Source organism: Rana temporaria, chromosome 5, assembly GCF_905171775.1.
Source record: "Rana temporaria chromosome 5, aRanTem1.1, whole genome shotgun sequence".
Classification (NCBI taxonomy): Eukaryota; Metazoa; Chordata; class Amphibia; order Anura; family Ranidae; genus Rana; species Rana temporaria.
In genome coordinates, this window is record NC_053493.1 from 48,069,730 (window position 1) to 48,087,813 (window position 18,084).

Below are 18,084 nucleotides of genomic sequence, written 5' to 3' on the forward strand. Positions count from 1 at the left end.
GTGGACATCGAGTCCATAGGACCCAAGGGCATGGTCACAGAGCATGTGGCGGGCGCGTACACAATGCCGTGTCTTAAACGTGACGTGCAGGTACGTTGTTTTGCGCAGCCGTGCCATTCTGCCAGCGTATATCGTCGTTCAGCAAGCAGTTAAGGTGAAAGACCTTAAGGCTTTAGAACCACTTTAATGCAGCTTTCTGTGATGGTGTGGACATGATGCTGCACTGCTTCTGATCTCAGACCAGAATTCCCACCTTTACTAAAGCTGTCTTGGCTTGGACTACAGTGGGGTGGTGAAAAAATGTTGCAGAGGTGTGGCTATCAGAATTACATACGGTAGTTACAGGTTAAAGAAGAAAAAAGAAGAAAAGTCCATCAAGTTTATCCAATAGAAAATACTGAATCCTATACCCACAGATGATCCAAGGGGGAAAAAAAACCCATCCTTATCCCCTTAGGTAATCAGATATTCCCTCGCTCAACACTTTCTGGTGTTATTAATTTAAATGGTTAGCTGCTCTACCTGTAAAAAAAACAAATGTTGATAGCCAGTTATAATAGCGTGTTTAAGAATGCATCCAACTTTTTTTTTTTTAAACAATCGATTGAGCTGGCAAGCACTAGTTCCTGAGGGAATCTATCCTGAATTTTCACAGCTCTTGGGTCCCTTTCACACAGGCTTTCTGATCAGGTCCCCCTGTCAGTTTTTCAGGCGGATCTGATCGAACGACTCTATTCACCTCTATGGAGCGGCAGGTGTCAGCGGTGATATGTCAGCTAACATCCGATCCTTTTCATGAAATCCATACGGATGGAAACCCGATTTTCAACCCGATTTCCCATAGAGGAGAGCAGTGCTCTGACAGGTCTGTCTCTGCCCAGTGAGCAGAGGCGGATCTGTCATCTGCCTGCTCAGCGGAGATCAGCCGATCAATCCCCCGCTGAGGAGAATCCGTATAATGGACAAGTCCGTGTGAAAGGACCCTTAGGCTTAGTTCACACTGGCATTGAATGCAGGCGTTTCAGGGGCATTCAAATGTCAATGCAGTTGATAATATGGACAGCACCCAACGTGTCGCTTCAAAATTGACTCTTCATGTCGAGTTTGAAAGAAGTTGAAGCATTTCAACTCCTTCCATTCAAGTCTATGGTAAAAAGCCACAAACATGCCGGCGTGGTACGTTAGAACATAATAGTTAATATTAGGTGTTTGTGGTGCGGTTTTAAAAATGCATGTCACCCACATCGCAAATGCACATAGGGCGTTTGGGGGAGCATTTTTATTGCTCATTAAACGCTTATCAAATGCGCCTATTAACGGGCAAATAATGCTATAGGTGCCTTCGATAAGCGTCAGCATTTTGCACAAGTGTGAACAGCCCTTACTGTGAAAAAACCTTACCACGTGTATAGGCTGAATCTCTTTTCCCCCAGTAACAAAGGGTGTCCCACTGCCCTTTGTGATGACCCTTACATGAATGAGGAGCGTTCAGTTGTACTTTAAAGTGTAAGTAAAACCCCCTATCGTTTTCAGCCAAGGAAGCTGCCATCTTGTTTAAAGTGGAGTTCCACCCATAAATATAACATTACATCAGTAGTTTTAAAAAAATGTCATTAGTCCTTTACGAAAAAAAAAAATTTTTTAGATGCCTTCAAATAGTTGCTAGGCAGAATAGTTAATCTTCCCACTTCCTGCACCTAGGTGCTTAATGCTTCCTAACCTACACCGCACAGACTCCTGGGAATGTAGTGGGTGTAACTTTCCAGGAGTCTGTGCACTCCCCAGTCTCAAAGAATCATGTGACTTGGACAGCACAGGTGCTGAAACCTGATCTGACACTGCTTGTGCAGCACTGAGCATGTGCGAGGTCTGCAAGGCTGAAATCCAGGAAGTCATACAGTCTGGCTTCATGATGTCCACACTTAAGATGGCCCCAGTCAATTTCTATTTTATAAAGTGTCTAAATGCTGTAACAACCTAACAAAACGGACCTTAGTTTACAGACTAACTTTACTAGAATACATTAAGCTTGTGTATTACAGGAGTATTTATAGATAACAAGTGAAATTGTGGCCCGGAACTCCGCTTTAATCTACAAGTGCTATGATGCTGCACATGTGATCAGTTATGACACCAGCCATTTGACGGTTTGACAGTTTGCTTGAGAGCACAGCCAATGGGTGTGTTACATTTCCGGCACATGGGTGTTGTGACGAGAAAGGTCCCCCGTTGAATAATGCCCGCCCTGTACTGCGCAGGCGCAGCGCTTGCGCAATACAAAGCACTACGGAGCCGCAGAAAGGCTCCAAACACGGCGCCTCTCCCTAATGGGGGGGAACAGACTGCAAAAAAAACTGGCCAGGTGTGCTAATCCCTCTCCACTCAATCCAATACAAGAAAAAAAAGTTTGCCTTAAGTTATACTTTAACAGCGTCCCCTCAAACTATTGGTCAGTGGCTAAATACAACTGCCCCCTTGCATTTATGGTCTATATGGAGAAGGACCCCTTACCCACACATCAGATTTTGACAGGCACACTGTCTGCATTTGTGGACCTGCACCCATCCCTGCATGCCTGTGAAACTTGGCTTTTAGGTAGTCCACACAGTTGCTGCGTCTCCATTGACTTAGGCTTTGTGTTTTGCATTTAGTGCAGCCTAATAATTCACTGGGCTGCCCTAAGTGCGAAGATCACACAAAAAAAGACCCATTTTCACATGTTACCATGTGTTTTGGCACAGCGCATTAGTAAGGTGTGTTTTCGACTTTGGGATGTTCGTTTTTTGTGTGTTGCAGGGATGTGTGCAATTTTGCATGAGATCCTGAAAAACATAAATATGAACCTTGCTTGACATTGGCTGTCTGCGCACAGCTCCACTCTGCTTTAGATGCATAAACAAATGGTTCTCCATGCTGTTTGGGCCTCTGTGTCTGTGTATGAGCCCTAAGATGAGTAGATGACAAAACACTGTTCATAATGTAAACAAAAAGGTGAAAAGAAAAGTTGACCTTATATGAAGAACGCGGTTGCAATTGGGTAAAAGCTTGTTATAAAGTATTATTTATTGATGCATATAATTGTATATATAGTCTCTGTATTTAACTGTATCAAAGTACAAAATATTAGTACATAATAATAATAATAAAAATAATAACATACAATAAAATTCATACATATACTACAAAATAGTACTAGGTAACCTATAATCTCTCTGATCCCTGTCACGAAACCTGTTGAGCTATTTGATGCCGTGCTCTATTTATACCATGCAGTTACAGTATTTTATATGGAATATTTTCATATGTATTATGTGTTTAAAGAATTCCACATGAATTTTTACAATTATACAATTTTTATATTTTACAATTATGTACCAGCAATGACAGGAATCAGAGAGATTATAGGTTACCTAGCATTATTTTGTAGTATGTGTATGAATTTATTCGAATGTTATTATTATTATTATGTACTAATATTTTGTACTTTGATACAGTTAAATACAATTATATGCATCAATAAATATTACAGTCATACCTTGGTATGAGAGTAACTTGGTTTGAGAGCGTTTTGCAAGACAAGCTACATTTTTTAATACATTTTGACTTGATATACAAGCGATGTCTTGATATACAAGTAGTGTCATGTCACAAAAAGTATAAAAGAGAAGAGAGGCAAGGCTAAGTGTAACAATGTGGTTAAATTTAATGAAGGTACAACATTTAGCAACATATTGCTACACCTAGAGGCGCCTCTCTTCTCTTTTATACTCTGGAGCTCCTGCTGGATTTTGTTTCTAATCCCCTTGTGGAGGCTTCCATTTGTGGATGGACATTTTATGGTTACACAACTTATCACATTGCGATAATCTTTTTATATGGACTATAAACTGAAGGACCTATGAATAAATGGTTGTGGAACGAATTATCGGAGTTTCCATTATTTCTTATGGGGAAATTTACTTTGATATAGAAGTGCTTTGGATTACAAGCATGTTTCTGGAACGAATTATGCTCGCAACCCAAGGTTTTACTGTATTTTATAACAAGCATTTGCCCAATTGCAATCGTGTACTTCATATAAAGTCCCATTTTCTTTTCTCCTTTGTGTTCACAATGTCAGGGATGGAGGCATATCTCTAGGTCATTGCTTCATACAAAGTCTCCAAACCCCTTCTTTTTCACTGTTCATAGTGTGTAACTGGGACCCAAGAGCTATCCAGGAACCCAAGAATAAAAGGAGAGTCAGGAAGCCCACTAACACGCAGCTCCTTTCTCTATATGCAACGTAGAGAGTGTCCTGACTCTCCTGTAGTCCAAGGGAGGGGGCGAACATGACACTCCACACCATGGAGAAAGCCTTGCATTACTGTGTGGGGTTACAGACAGAAGAACAGGAAGTGAGCATTTCTCAGAATAAATAAGGACATTTAAAAGCAAAATGAAAGGATGAGGTAAGTGAAGGAGGACTGCACTAAGGTAAAGGAAGCTATTTAGGGAAAAAAATTGTACCTTTACAACCCCTTTAAAGGATTATTGAAGGTGCTTGTAGGCACCAGAATATGTGTGCACTCTGGCACAGATGACAGTTAGGACAAATCAATGTATTTGACAGGTTTTCTTTAAGTGCTTTATTGCTTATCTTACAAAGACCACAAATTATTTTTTCCTTTTTTTCACAATCAAAAAAAGACCACAAATTCACCTACTGCATCCTAGTTTAGCTTGATTTTTTAATCTTTGGTTTGTATCCAGAGACATATAACATACGCCTTTCTTTCAAACAAAGTAATCATGTATGCAACTCTATCAGCACTTACAAACACCCAGTCCTCTCTGTCTGTTGCCTCCCTGCTGTTTTTCCTGCATTAAAGCAGAATTGTAGCTCTCCCCACACTGACATGAAGACCCTTACTCCCCAGGGTGAATGGAGATAATCAAGCTCACATTGTTTTGCTCGATCCACTGGAGACATGCAGTTATTACAGTACAAGACTCACTGTCATGTCACATTGCTTATTTACAGAGCATTCAGCTGATAAATAAGGTATAAAATGCATTTCTAAAACATCATATTAAAAAAAAGGGTTTCACGTTGTGGACCAAAATGTTGGCTGTGGGGTTGATTTATTCTGTATTAATAGGCTCCCCCTGAGTTTCGAAGATTTTCTTTTTTTTTACATAGAGCTGCTAGAATATACAAGACAATATTAAAAGCAGAACAGCTTGAATCACAATGAGTGATTGTATCCGAAGACCTTTCAGATATCATAGATACAAAGAATTCAGGATTTATAGAGCCCAATGTCTTAAAAACAGTTGTTACACATTGGGAGCATGTACCTGGAAGCCATATTGGGGATGCATTTCATGTTCTACAGGAAAACATATTCTGCCTGTCTGTTCCTCTAGTGTCAGACACATTACTGGAAGCATGTGCTGTATAGATCATTCCTAGTGCTTTGTGAACTAAATCTGCCCTATAACAAGCATGGGATACCTGGCACTGGATTCTAAGTATTACAGCCATATACTAACCCCTTGATCCCAACAGTACGTATATATACGGCCTCAATGGACTGGGCCTTTTTCAGAGGTACCGCATATCTGCGTATCTGTATTTGAGCTGGAAGTGCGCCACACAGTGGGCTCCCAGCACAGAGACGAGGGTCTCACCAAGAGCCCCGGGTCCCGTACTAACGTTTGGGACCCGGAAATACCCGTTCCAGGTCACCTGATAGCTGTGATAGCCTCTGATTGGCTACCACAGTGATCAGTCACTATAAAGCCCGCACCTGTGTTTCTCTCTGTGTGAATGGAGAGGAAAGATACATTCTCCTGGTGAATATTTCCTGGAAATAGATTCAATGATCCACACCCGTAAGCCCTGAGAGGACTTATTGTGGTGTTCTATGAAATGCCTAGGGGACGCTGTGTTTATCATTACCCCCCTCAAAAAGCCAACTATGTTTGCCAAATTGTTTTTGAAGGGTTCTATTGGTTCTCCCAATGTAAAACACCCACATGAGCAAGAGTATACCACAAGTTGTGTGGAACAGTTGTAGGCAGATTCTAATATAGGACCAATCGGATTTTACTCTACAGTGAGTTGTCAATTGTCCTTCTTTTAATAAACTGGTTTTAATAGTACACTTAGTTGGCACCCCTTTCCTGTTTTCTGATTCCCCAAAGAGCTGAGTTTTCAGAAAAGGCAATAGTTGAATACGAAGCTAATTTCCTCTCTTTTCCTCTTACAATGTATAACCTTGAATTGAGACACTATTTCAAATCTCCTTGATTGACTTGCAGCGATCGGGATTTGGTGGCTATAAATCAACTTTATGGGGCATTAACTGTTTTAATGGTAATCAAGTGGAAGACGCATTACAAAAGGCCTATAATCACTTTGCTGCTAATCAAAGAAAAATCACTTTGCAGGGCTTTAAACTCTTTAGCACTAATAAATAAAAAAGCAATCTGAGGGTTATTAATCCTATTGGTTTAGAAAAATTTGGCGAATGAAACCCAGTAAGAACTCTGAAGGTCAAAAAAAAAAAAAAACACATTTATTTTAATAAAATGTTATTTCAGATGAGGCATGTTTAGAATGAAATTTAATTTTAGAGACTGAATAAATATTATTCAAAATTAAAAAAAAAAGTGAAAAAAAGTTAAACATATAGGGCCTGATTCTCAAAAGAGATACGCAGACTTAACTGCTGTTCAGTCTGTGCCTAACTTTGGAAACGATTCTCAAAAGGCTTTTTTCAAAGTTAGGCAGAAAATCTGACATGTGTAAGACACTGAGGCCCCATACTCACGAGCAAACATGTCTGCTGAAACTGGCCCGCAGGCCAGTTTCAACAGACATGTTTGGTCGTGTGTGGGCGCGAGCGGGCCGAATTCCAGCAAACATTTGCCCGCCGGGCCTTTTCCCAGCAGACAAATATTCCTGGACTTGTTTTAAAACAGTCCGCTGGAATTCTGCCCGCTCGGACATGTACGGTCGTCAGTACAGACCTACCGTACATGTCCAGGCGCCCGCCGTCCCTCGCATGCGTCGAATGACTTCGACGCATGCGTGGAAGCATTTTAAAGGCGGGCCGCCCACGTCGCCGCGTCATTGTCGCGGCGACACCGCGTCATCGACGCGGCGACACCGCGGACACGCCCCGCGTATTGTTTACGCGCGGACTTCTGTACGATGGTGTGTACAACCATCGTACAGAAGCCCTCTGGCAGACATGTATGGTGAAAACGGTCCGACGGACCGCTTTCACCATACATGTTTGCTCGTGAGTACCCGGCCTTACACGGTCAGATTTTAGGATGCAGTACCGCATCCGCCACTGGGGGCATTTCTCATTGAAATGCAGCTTTGCGTATGCAAATGAGGACTTTCAAAGCATTTTATCACTGTGATTTCTGCGTAAGTTCCGAATTTGCCTGCGCAAAACTAGGGCTGGTTTTATAATGTGGAAAGTTAGTCACACATTGTAAAGGCCCATTCCAGCGACGGCATTTGGTATGCATTCCCGAGGGAGAACTCCACGGCAATTTTTAAATTCAAAACCGGCATCATCCCATCATGCTACGGCAGGTACCCACGTGGTGGGTGCCTACCCACGTGCACCCACCATGTGGGTACCTACCGGAGCATGATGGGACGGTGATGCCTATATAAATGGGATGCAAGGCGCGCTTCCATCATTACAGCGACAAGATGCGACGAGTCAACATCGGAAGAGGGGAGAAGAACAGAAGAGAAGACCCTGACGTCACAGAAGACCGCGCCGGCTGCCTGTTACTAATTGAGCTAACACACACAGATAGCAGGCAGCCAGCGCTGAAGAAGAAGGCACCGGACATCTGCAGAAGAACCGGGGTTCGCCGAGTCAACAGCGGAAGAGGGGAGAAGATGGAAGAAGACCCCCGGAGAGCGGAGAAGCCCCCCCCGGAGAGCGGAAGAAGAAACCCCCCCCCGGAGAGTGGAAGAAGACCCCCGGAGAGTGGAAGAAGAAGCCCCCCCTGGTAATAGAGCTAATAAAGAAGACAGGGGGGGCATCCGGAGCAGAATAATAAATTATTTTAAAAACCCTTGTGTTGTGTGTTTACTAACTTTTACTTTTTGCCTCCAGGTGAATGGATAGGGGTACGATGTACCCCATATCCATTCACTTAGGGTGGGGGGCCGGTATCTGGGGGCCCCCTTATTAAAGGGGACTCCCAGATTCCGATAAGCCCCCTCCCGCAGACCCCGACAACCAACGGCAAGGGTTGTCGGGAAGAGGTCCTGTCCTCATCAACATGGGGACAGGGTGCTCTGGGGTGGGGGGGCCCGCAGTGCGCCCCCCTGCCCCAGAGCACCCAACCCCCCCATGTTGAGGGCATGTGGCCTGGCACGGCTCAGGAGGGGGGGGGGGCGCTCGCTCGTCCCCACTCCCTTCCTGACCGGCCGGGTAGCGTGCTTTGGATACGGGTCTGGTATGGATTGTAGGGGGACCCCCTACGTCGATTTTTCGGCGTGGGGGGGTCTCCTTACAACCCATACCAGACCTAAGGGCCTGGTATGCCCCTGGGGGGGGGAACCCATGCCGGTTTTTTCTTTGAAAATTGGCATGGAGTTCTCCCTCTCAGGAATGCATGCTGAGCGACGCTGTCATTTTTTTTTATAATTATTTGTTTTCCCGGCGCGTATTTTTTTTTTCACCCGTCGCAACTTTAGTGTCCCGTCGAAATTCTCAAAGCCGCCCAGCGTTAATTACGTTCGCGCGCTGCACGTCGGGAAAATGACGTCACACGCATGCGCAGTACGGCCGGCGCGGGAGCGCGCCTCATTTAAATTTTAAACGCCCCCAGGAGAGGAGGACCGCCTTACGACGGCGGCACTTAAGTTACACGGCCTGAAATTTCTAGGTAAGTGCTTTGACGATCAGGCACTTAGGTAGAAATTTTAAGTCAGTGTAACTTAACTGCTGAAAGTTAAGTTAGGCAGCTTTTTTGAGAATTTGGCCCATAGATTTGGTACATGCATTCAGGACCCGCTCACCACAGGAGGAAGAAGAGGAGAAAGAAGACCTGTGATGTCTGTTGACCAGACTACAAAACTTACATAAAAGGTAGGGGCCTGTAAAGGATGGGGCCGGTGGGTGAGTGGTTGGGAGGGGGTGGAGTTTAGCCACAATTCACACCCCTTTCCCCCCGATGCTTATACTAACCTTTCCTTTACACCCTCTGTTGTTTCTATTTTCTTGCAGGAAGGATTAGAAGAAGGCCTGTATACTGGTAACCTTGTTTTGTTTGTATCTTACACAGGGATAAAGACTTTCACTCTGCCCATGTGACAGCCCTTAGTCCTGGTGCTTGGCTTCTCAGGTTCCCAGCAAAGCATTGTGGGAGGAAGAACCAGGAAGATCTAACACTTGGGGCAGCAAAGAGTAGGTGAGTATAGAGACTCTATGGCAGGGGTCTCAAACTGGCGGCCCTCCAGCTGTTGCGAAACTACATGTCCCAGCATGCCTCTGCCTGTAAAAGGCATGCTTGCAACTTTCAGCCTTGCAATGTCTTATAAGACTTAGTTTTGCAACAGCTGGAGGACCGCCAATTTGAGACCCCTGATTTATGGGGTTGATTTACTAAAGGCAAATAGACTGTACACTTTTCAAAGTGCAGTTGTTAAAAAGCTTAGTAAGTTAGGTAGCTTAGTAGGCCTGCCAGACTGCATGCTCGGATAAGGGTCTGGTATGGACTTTTGGGGGGGACCACACATTGTTTTTTTTTTGTTTTAATTTTGGAGTGGGGTTCCCCTTAAAATTTATACCAAACCCAAAGGGCCTGGTATGGATTGGGGGGGGGGGGGGCCTTGCTGTATTTTCCATTTACACAATAATTTATCGATTGTTAAGAAAACAGCAGCTGGCTTCCCTGGCCGTCTGCTTAACAACCAGCTGTTCTTCACACAGAATTCAAATCGGTTGATCATTTTTCAACACACCCTAATTGTACATGTACAATACCCCCAATATCCTATCCCTCTCCACCCCTAGTGCTTTCTTTTGGCTAAACAAAAATGCTTGAAGCTGCAAAACGCTTGTAAAAAGCTGCAAAAACGCTTTTTAAAAAGCTGCAAAGACACTTGAAAAAATGCCAGTAAATCGCTAGTCTCAGGTGTGAATGGAGCCTTAGGCTGCTTTCACATTGGGGATAGAGCCGCGGTGACGGTATAGCCGCGCTATTTGTAGCGCCGCTATACCATCGTATTTACCGCGATATTCGGGCACTAGAGGTGAGGTTTTAACCCCCGCTAGCGGCCGAAAAAGGGTTAATACCGCGGTTTCCCATTGATTTCAATGGGAAGGCGCGGTATAGGAGCGGTGAACACACCGCTCCTATACCGCAGTAAAGATGCGGCTAGCAGGACTTTTGGAGCGCTCCTGCTAGCGCACCGCTTCAATGTGAAAGCCTTCGGGCTTTCACATTGAACACTACAGGGCAGGTTTTTTTTCATGCGGTATAGCAGCGCTATTTTTTTTGAAAAACGCCTCAATGTGAAAGGGGCCTTATGGTATATGCATCTTTTAATATCTGTGGATATTTTTGAAGGAACAGTATATGCTTACACCTGTGTTTTGACTGGAGTATATGAAATACAACAGAAGTTAGTCAGTCCAAGCATTACTGGGCAAGATAAAGTACCTGCATTCTGGAGCGTTTCAATGTTCTGCGGTCTTGTGGCAAGCTCTGCGACCGTTTGAACGAATTGGGTCCGTGCCCTCTGATATTGCTCGAAAACTAAAAGGAAAAAGGCAGAGCGGTTACATAATGGAGATAAGGAGACTTGCCTAAGCTCAGGCAGCCCTGTTGTAAGAACTGCCATTGGGTTACACATTCAAAGAGCAAACGCAGTGATTTTTTTCTGCAGACTCAGCTGATGATTGTTCATTGTAATGTGGAGCCTCATTTATCAAAGCGTTTTTTTTATAAGTTAGGTCTGTGGTGCCTCATAGACTCAGTCCCGTATTGGAAGATCACAGAGAATACAAGTGTGAATATGACGGGTAAGTGTGGAGAAATACAGACATTTCTCATGAAGACACTTTGATAAATAGAGTCCATGTTTACTTCTGCAGACACAGGATGATGATGATAAAATATGCGGCACCTACTCACACTAACACATGAGACCAGCTACATGAGCACACACAACATGAACAAAAAATAAATAGGGGACACAGGAAAATTAATTAAAGCTAAACTCAGCCTTTCCTATCATTACTGGTTCCTCTCCTGTACTGAAATTGCTTACTCCGATTTCACTGCACACTGTGAGCTTCTCATATTTCCAAACAAACACAAATATCAGTAACAATGAAGTGACTCCAGGAGGTGAAGAGACGTATTCCTATTGGTATGGAGACTGCAAAACAAAATAACAATGCAGGGTTTTTAATCCCTCATCACTTAAAAAAAAAGGAAAAAAAGATTCTCTCATTCTGGGAGGGCATCCATGGACCTCCTCCCAGAACAACGCCCTCCGTGCGCCCCCTCGGGCGCACATCTGGCACACTCTGTGATCGCAGTAAAGGGTCAATCACAGCTGACCTTTACCATGTGATCAGCTGTGTTCAATCACAGCTGATCACATGTAAACAAGCTCGCCAGTTATCGGCATTCCTTTCCTAACGCACTGTCACAGCAGAGGAGAGGAGACAGGGGACATCTATACATCTATGTGAACACAGCATCTCCCCGCAGGGATGTAGTCCCAAGGGAGGGGGCAAGCACGGTGACTAACCCCCAGGCAGAACGGCTCAGATGATGGGGGCAAGCTTACTGAGGAGAAAGAGGAAGTAAGAAATTCAGACAAAGAAAAAAAATGTATGCCGCGTACACACGATCCAAAATTTTTCATTGGAAATTGCGATCGTGTGTGGGCCCCATCGGACTTTTTTCCGTCTGTGTTTAGAAATAGAACATGTTTTATTTTTTTCCGATGGAAAAAAAAACGATAGGAAATTCCTATCCTCTGTGTGCAACTCTGACTGAGAAAAAACCCACGCATGCTCAGAATCAAGTCGATAAATGCTCGGAAGCATTGAACTTCATACTTCTCGGCTCGTCGTAGTGTTTTATGTCACCGCGTTTTAGGCCATCGTGTGTACGGGGCATTAGAAGGGAAATCGAAGGAAAAGGTAAGTGAACCAACAATGCACTAGCTTAAAGGAACCTATTTAGAAAATAAAAAACGAACCTTTACAACCCATTTAAGATAAAAAACCTTCTGCCTTTTCAAACTCCTGTAATGCCTACGTAATCATGTGTATAAAAAAACTTCAATTGCGTTGAATAAACAGAACAGTTATTTTGGAACGTGGATCTTTTGTGTCTGCAGTAGTTATTAATTTGGAACCACTGATCAATAAGAGGATGGGCGTTGCCTATTTGATCAGGATTTTTTTTGCACATTTTACAAAAAATCTTTTATATTATACAAAAAAATGGGGGTATATATTATGTTTTTGTATTTTTTTTATTTATTAAAGTGTATTTTTTCCCCAAAAAATACTTTTGAAAAACGGCTGCGCAAAAATAGTGTTACATAAAGGTCTCTGCTTAAACAACGAGTGTCAGAAAAAGGCCTGGTCCTTAACCACTTGCTTACTGGACACATATACCCCCTTCCTGCCCAGGCGAAATTTCAGCTTTCAGCACTGTCACACTTTGAGTGACAATTGCGCGGTCACGCGAGGTGGCTCCCAAACAAAATTGATGTCCTTTTTTTCCCACAAATAGAGCTTTCTTTTGGTGGTATTTAATCACCTTTGTGTTTTTTATTAATTGTGCTATAAACCAAAAAAAGTGACAATTTTGAAAAAACACAATATTTTTTTCAGATTAGGCCGAAACGTTTTCTTCTACATATTTTTGGTGAAAAAAAAAAAAAAGAATCGCAATAAGCGTATAGTGATTGGTTTGCGCAAAATTAATAGCGCCTACAAAATAGGGGATAGAATTGTGACTTTTTTTATTATAATTTTTTTTACTAGTAATGGCAGCGATCTGTGATCTTTATTGGGACTGCGACATTATGGCGGACACATCGGATGCTTTTGACACATTTTTGGGACCATTGTCATTTAGTCCCCTTTCACATTGAGGAGTTTTTCAGGCGGTACAGCGCTAAAAATAACGCTGCTATCCCGCCTGAAAAACTCCTTTACTGCAGACTCAATGTGAAAGCCAGAGGGCTTTCACACTGAGGCGATGCGCTGGCGGGAGACAAAAAAAATCTCCTGTCAGCAGCATCTTTGGAGCGGTGAGAGGAGCGGCATGTATACCGCTCCTTCCCATTGAAAACAATGGGAAACCGCGGCAATACCACCCGCAATGCGCCTCTATAGAGGCGCATTGCGGGCGGTATTAACCCTTTATCGGCCGCTAGTGGGGGTTAATACCGCACCGCTAGCGGCTGATTCCCGCGGCAATCCCGGCGGTATAGCGCCGCTATTTTTAGCGGCGTTATACCGCCACCTCGGCTCCCGCCCCAGTCTGAAAGTGGCCTTATACAGCGAACAGTACTATAAATATGCACTGCTTACTGTATAAATGTGACTGGCAGGGAAGGGGTTAACACTAGGGGGCGAGGAAGGGTTTAAATGTGTTCCCTAGGAGTGATTCTTACTGTGGGGGGAGGGGACCGATCTGTGTCCCTATGTACAAGGGACACACCATCGGTCTCCTCTCCATGACAGGACGTGGATCTGTGTGTTTACACACACAGATCCATGTCCTTGGCTGTGTAACGGCTGATCGTGGGTACCTGGCGGACATCGCGGCCGCCAGGCACGCGCATTGGCAACCTCAGTGACGCGGCGGGCATTGTAGAGCCACCTTGTGGCCGTCAATTCACAAGGGCCCGGATACGAAGTGATTAAAGTGGTTCCAAACGTTTACCTTGTAAAACAAACCATTTATTTTAAAATAGAAATGAAAGGCAAAACATTTCTGTATCGATATAAAAACAACAAAACATATTATAAATACCTTTTTTCCCTTTTTTTATAAGTAATCACATTGTGTCTATTCTAAGCTGCATAAGAGCTGGGGGCAAGAAACAGCATTACACTGAGCTTCCCAGTAAATGGTTGTGCAGCCAGGGGCGTGTCAGGACAGACTTTCACTGCAAAGCTCAATGTGTTGCAGCTTCTCCTCCCTCAAGCTCTCTAAGCAGCTAAAAAAAGATAAGAAAGGTATTTAGAATGTTTTTTTACACAAATTTTTGCCTTCCATTTCTATTTTAAACTGAACGAGTTGTTTTAGAAAGTGATCGTTTACAATAACTTTAATGCAGAGAGTGCATTAAGTTAAGAAAAAAGCCTTTTTGCCTTTAGAGAAAGTCTCTTCTGCAACAAAATGCCCCTACCCGCCTGCTATCTTCTCAGCCTACAGCTCCAGGCCGGGACCAAAGTGCCAGGATGACTGGCTCCAGCACATACGCAGGAGTGATGTCATCCCACACTGGCCAATGGCGGTGGCAAGAGGTAATTGGAAAAGTTAGTTTTGCTTTTTAAAGTGGAACTAAACCCTCCTATCCTTTTTAGGCATGGAAGCTGCCATTTTAGCCTCTGTTTGATCTGCAGTTGCCATGGTGCTGCACATGTGATCAGTGATGGCACTAACCATTTGATGCTTTGACAGTTTGGTTGAGAGCACAAGCAAATGTGACAGTTAGCAATACCGGCATGCCAGGAACACGTATTTTAAACCGTTAAATCGATTTGTTTAAAAAGGAACTAAGGCCCCTTTCACACTGGGGCGTTTTCCGAGCGTTATTCAAGCGTTATTCGAGCGAAGCCTCATCTGCAATCCCAATGTGCTGGTAAAGCACCGCTAAGACCCTAACGTTTTAGGGCGTTTTTGCAGTGCCTCAGTGTGAAAGGGTAAGGCGTTTTTACAGCGCTTTTAATTCATTTCAATGGAGAGGGCGTTTTTGGAGCGTTTTTTTCAGCGCCCAAAAGCTGCTCCAAAGATGCGTTTTATGAGCGGTTTAATAGCGCTATTTTTAACGCTAAAAACGCTGTAAAAACGCTTCAGTGTGAAATGGGTCTTAACACATTGATTTAACGGTTTCAAAAAAACTGTTAGGCTGGATTCACACCTATGCAGTTTTAGTGCTTTTTGCATTTTGCAGATTTGCACTACAGAGTGTGTTCCATAGGAAACCATGGTGAATGGACTGTGGTGCAAATCTGCTAAATGCACAAAAAATGCATAGGTGGGAATCCAGCCTTACAGTCCCGGCATGCCAGAAATCTAACTGTCACGTATGTTGGTGCTCTCAACCAAACTGTCAAACCATCAAATGGCTGGAGTCATAACTAATCACATGTGCCGCACCATGGCAACTGCAGATCAAACAGAGGCCAAGATGGCAGCTTCCGTGGCTGGAAAAGATAGCATTTTAAAGTAGAGCTCCAGCCCACTGCCAAAAAATGTAAAGTAAGCAGCTACAAATACTGTAGCTGCTGACTTTTAATATTAGGACACTCATCTGTTCTGGGATCCTGTGATGTCAGCCAACGCTGTATCTGGGCTAGGCCAACAAGACCCAGGCCTAGGGCAGCACTTTGTAACACGGAAAGAGTTCCAGCCGACTTGCGCTACACTGTTAGCGCCAAACTTATGGGGTGGACTAGGCTGAAAGACAAATTAGTCTAACGCCCCCATAAAGCGGACGCAACTGTGGGGGGCGCTGCTTCTAATTCTATCATCCTGGACCACAAACCTTCCTCACTGTGCTATTTGTTTTTTTTTTTGCTGCACCATTGGCATGGTCAACACTTTTTTTTTTTGGATAGCGTAAGGCAGGGCTCGACAAATCCCTGACTTGGCTTGGAAGGTGGGCAAAAAAAAAAAAAAGCTGGCGCCATCTGGTGGTGGCCGTTGGTATTACAAGTTAAGCATTACGAGTTAAACAGCAATTCTAATGTCATTTTTCACTATTTTCACTGCTATCTTCTTCCCTCTAATTAGAACCCCCAAACATTATATATATTTTTTATCCTAACACCCTAGAGAATAAAATGGCGATTGTTGCAATACTTTCTGTCACGCCGTATTTGCGCAGCGGTCTTACAAGCGCACTTTTTTGGGAAAAAATTACACTTTTTTTAATTAAAAAATAAGACAACAGTAAAGTTATCCCCATTTTTTTTAATATTATGAAAGATAATGTTACACCGAGTAAATTCATACCCAACATGTCACGCTTCAAAATTGCGCCTGCTCGTGGAATGCCGACAAACTTTTACCCTTTTAAAATCTTCATAGGTGACGTTTAAAAAAATCTACAGGTTGCATGTTTTGAGTTACAGAGGAGGACTAGGGCTAGAATTATTGCTCTCGCTCTACCAATCGCGGCGATACCTCACATGTGTGGTTTGAACACCGTTTACATAAGCGGGCGCTGCTCACGTATGTGTTCGCTTCTGCGCACAAGCTCGTCGGGGCGGGGTGCGTTTTCTGGCTCCTAACTTTTTTAGCTGGCTCCTAGATTCCAAGAACATTTGTCAAACCCTGGTGTAAGGGAGGGTTGTAGCCCCTGTCAGTTTATTTGTTACCATCCCTGTCCCATTGCAGAGATTTCCCTTCACTTCCTGCCCCATAGCCAAACAGGAAGTGAGAGGAAATCTATGCAAATTAAGGTAATCCATTGCACCCCCCCAGGCCCTCAGAACTAGTGTCACCAGTCGAAAATGTGAGGGTGGGTCTTAAACAGAAAGGGGTGTGGTCTTGACAGAAAGGGATGGGTCATATTTAAATTAGGGGGTGCACGAGTTTAGTCAGGCCTAGGGCAGCACAAAACCTAAATACACTACTGACGTCGGCACCCCATTCCTTGTATGAGAAACCAGCAAGGAAGCTGATTCACAGCCAGTTCCCTAGTGCGCATGGGTGACGCGCGCTGCGCTTTGTGAATGGCCCGGTGGCGGGGGAAGGAGGAGGGGGGGCAAACTTCCGAGTGATCTCACTGTGGCGAGATCTCTCGGAAGTGGGGACGGGTTCCTGTCAAAAACAGGTACCCGCTTCCCCCGAAAGGTGCCAAATGTGGCAGTGGCGGGGGGGGGGGCAGATAAGCGGAGATTCCCCCTTATGGGTGAGTTGGCATGCTAATTCACCCATTTTGGTTAATAAGTCCACGCTGCCAAACACTTGGCACACAGCTGTGGCGTGCTATACATACAAAACCCATTTTCAACTTTAAAAAAAACCTCCAAAAATAAAAGAAAAGAAAGGCATCAGTATTGCCCAAGGATTGTCGTTCTTCCACCCTCTGAAAAGTGATCGATAGAGACTACCATAGTGTGAATGAGCCCTGAGTAGTTGTCACTTTGTGATATTTCAAAAAAAAATTAAAAAAAAGTTAAGAAATATGTAAAAAATAAGAAAAATAAACAGTACCTTGTGCTATAAAACATAACCCCACCTCCATACAAAAGAGACATTTCCAGGGACATCCCACTGTCCCTGGATACCACAGCTAGGAAGCTGCACTATTATTGTATTCAGCCCATAAATGACACAATAAGAAATAGATGGCCAGCTCGGAGCCGTTACCTTGCAGAACTTGGCGCTGGCTCATGCTGACTGTGTCCGGTGTCCGGTGTTCTCCTCCGTCCGCTCGCTGTCTCCGTTCAGCGCTTCTCGGTATCCAGGATGCAGCTTCAGCTTGCGCCTAACAATTCTCCGTCTCCATGGCGACCCCAGCGGATGCGGGCGTTTCCAAAAACTCGCTTTGCTGGGGGGAGCCGAGTCGGCGACACGTGTAGAGCGGGCCGACCTAAAGGCAACACAACCGATCCCCCCGTCAGACGAGGCAGATGGTACACTCCGAAGCCTCCGGGCCAAGAGGGGAGGGGTTGCGTGTCGGTTGCTATGGAAACGTCAGGGGCATGTTGGATGTTGTACACAGCGAGGGCAGAGAGTCAGTGTCCTCACGTGTGTTCAGTGAGGCGCGTTTCCCTGGCGGCGGGAATACAGAGCTGAGGAGATCTGACCGTCACAACACTGAGCATGACTGAAAAAATG

The 18,084-nt window shown here is 44.3% G+C and overlaps 1 protein-coding gene across 1 annotated transcript in view; it reads right to left on the reverse strand.

Moving 5' to 3' along the window:
• SPAG6 (sperm associated antigen 6) overlaps window positions 1–17,841 on the reverse strand; it is a 157,115-nt gene extending 139,274 nt beyond the window's left edge. The window contains exons 1-2 of the mRNA XM_040352508.1: window positions 17,614–17,841; window positions 10,693–10,788 (exon numbers count right to left, since the gene is read on the reverse strand). Coding sequence (XP_040208442.1) covers window positions 10,693–10,788; window positions 17,614–17,638 — 121 coding nt within the window. The 5' untranslated portion in view covers window positions 17,639–17,841. The remainder of the gene's footprint in view (window positions 1–10,692; window positions 10,789–17,613) is intronic.
• Window positions 17,842–18,084: the final 243 nt, after the last annotated feature.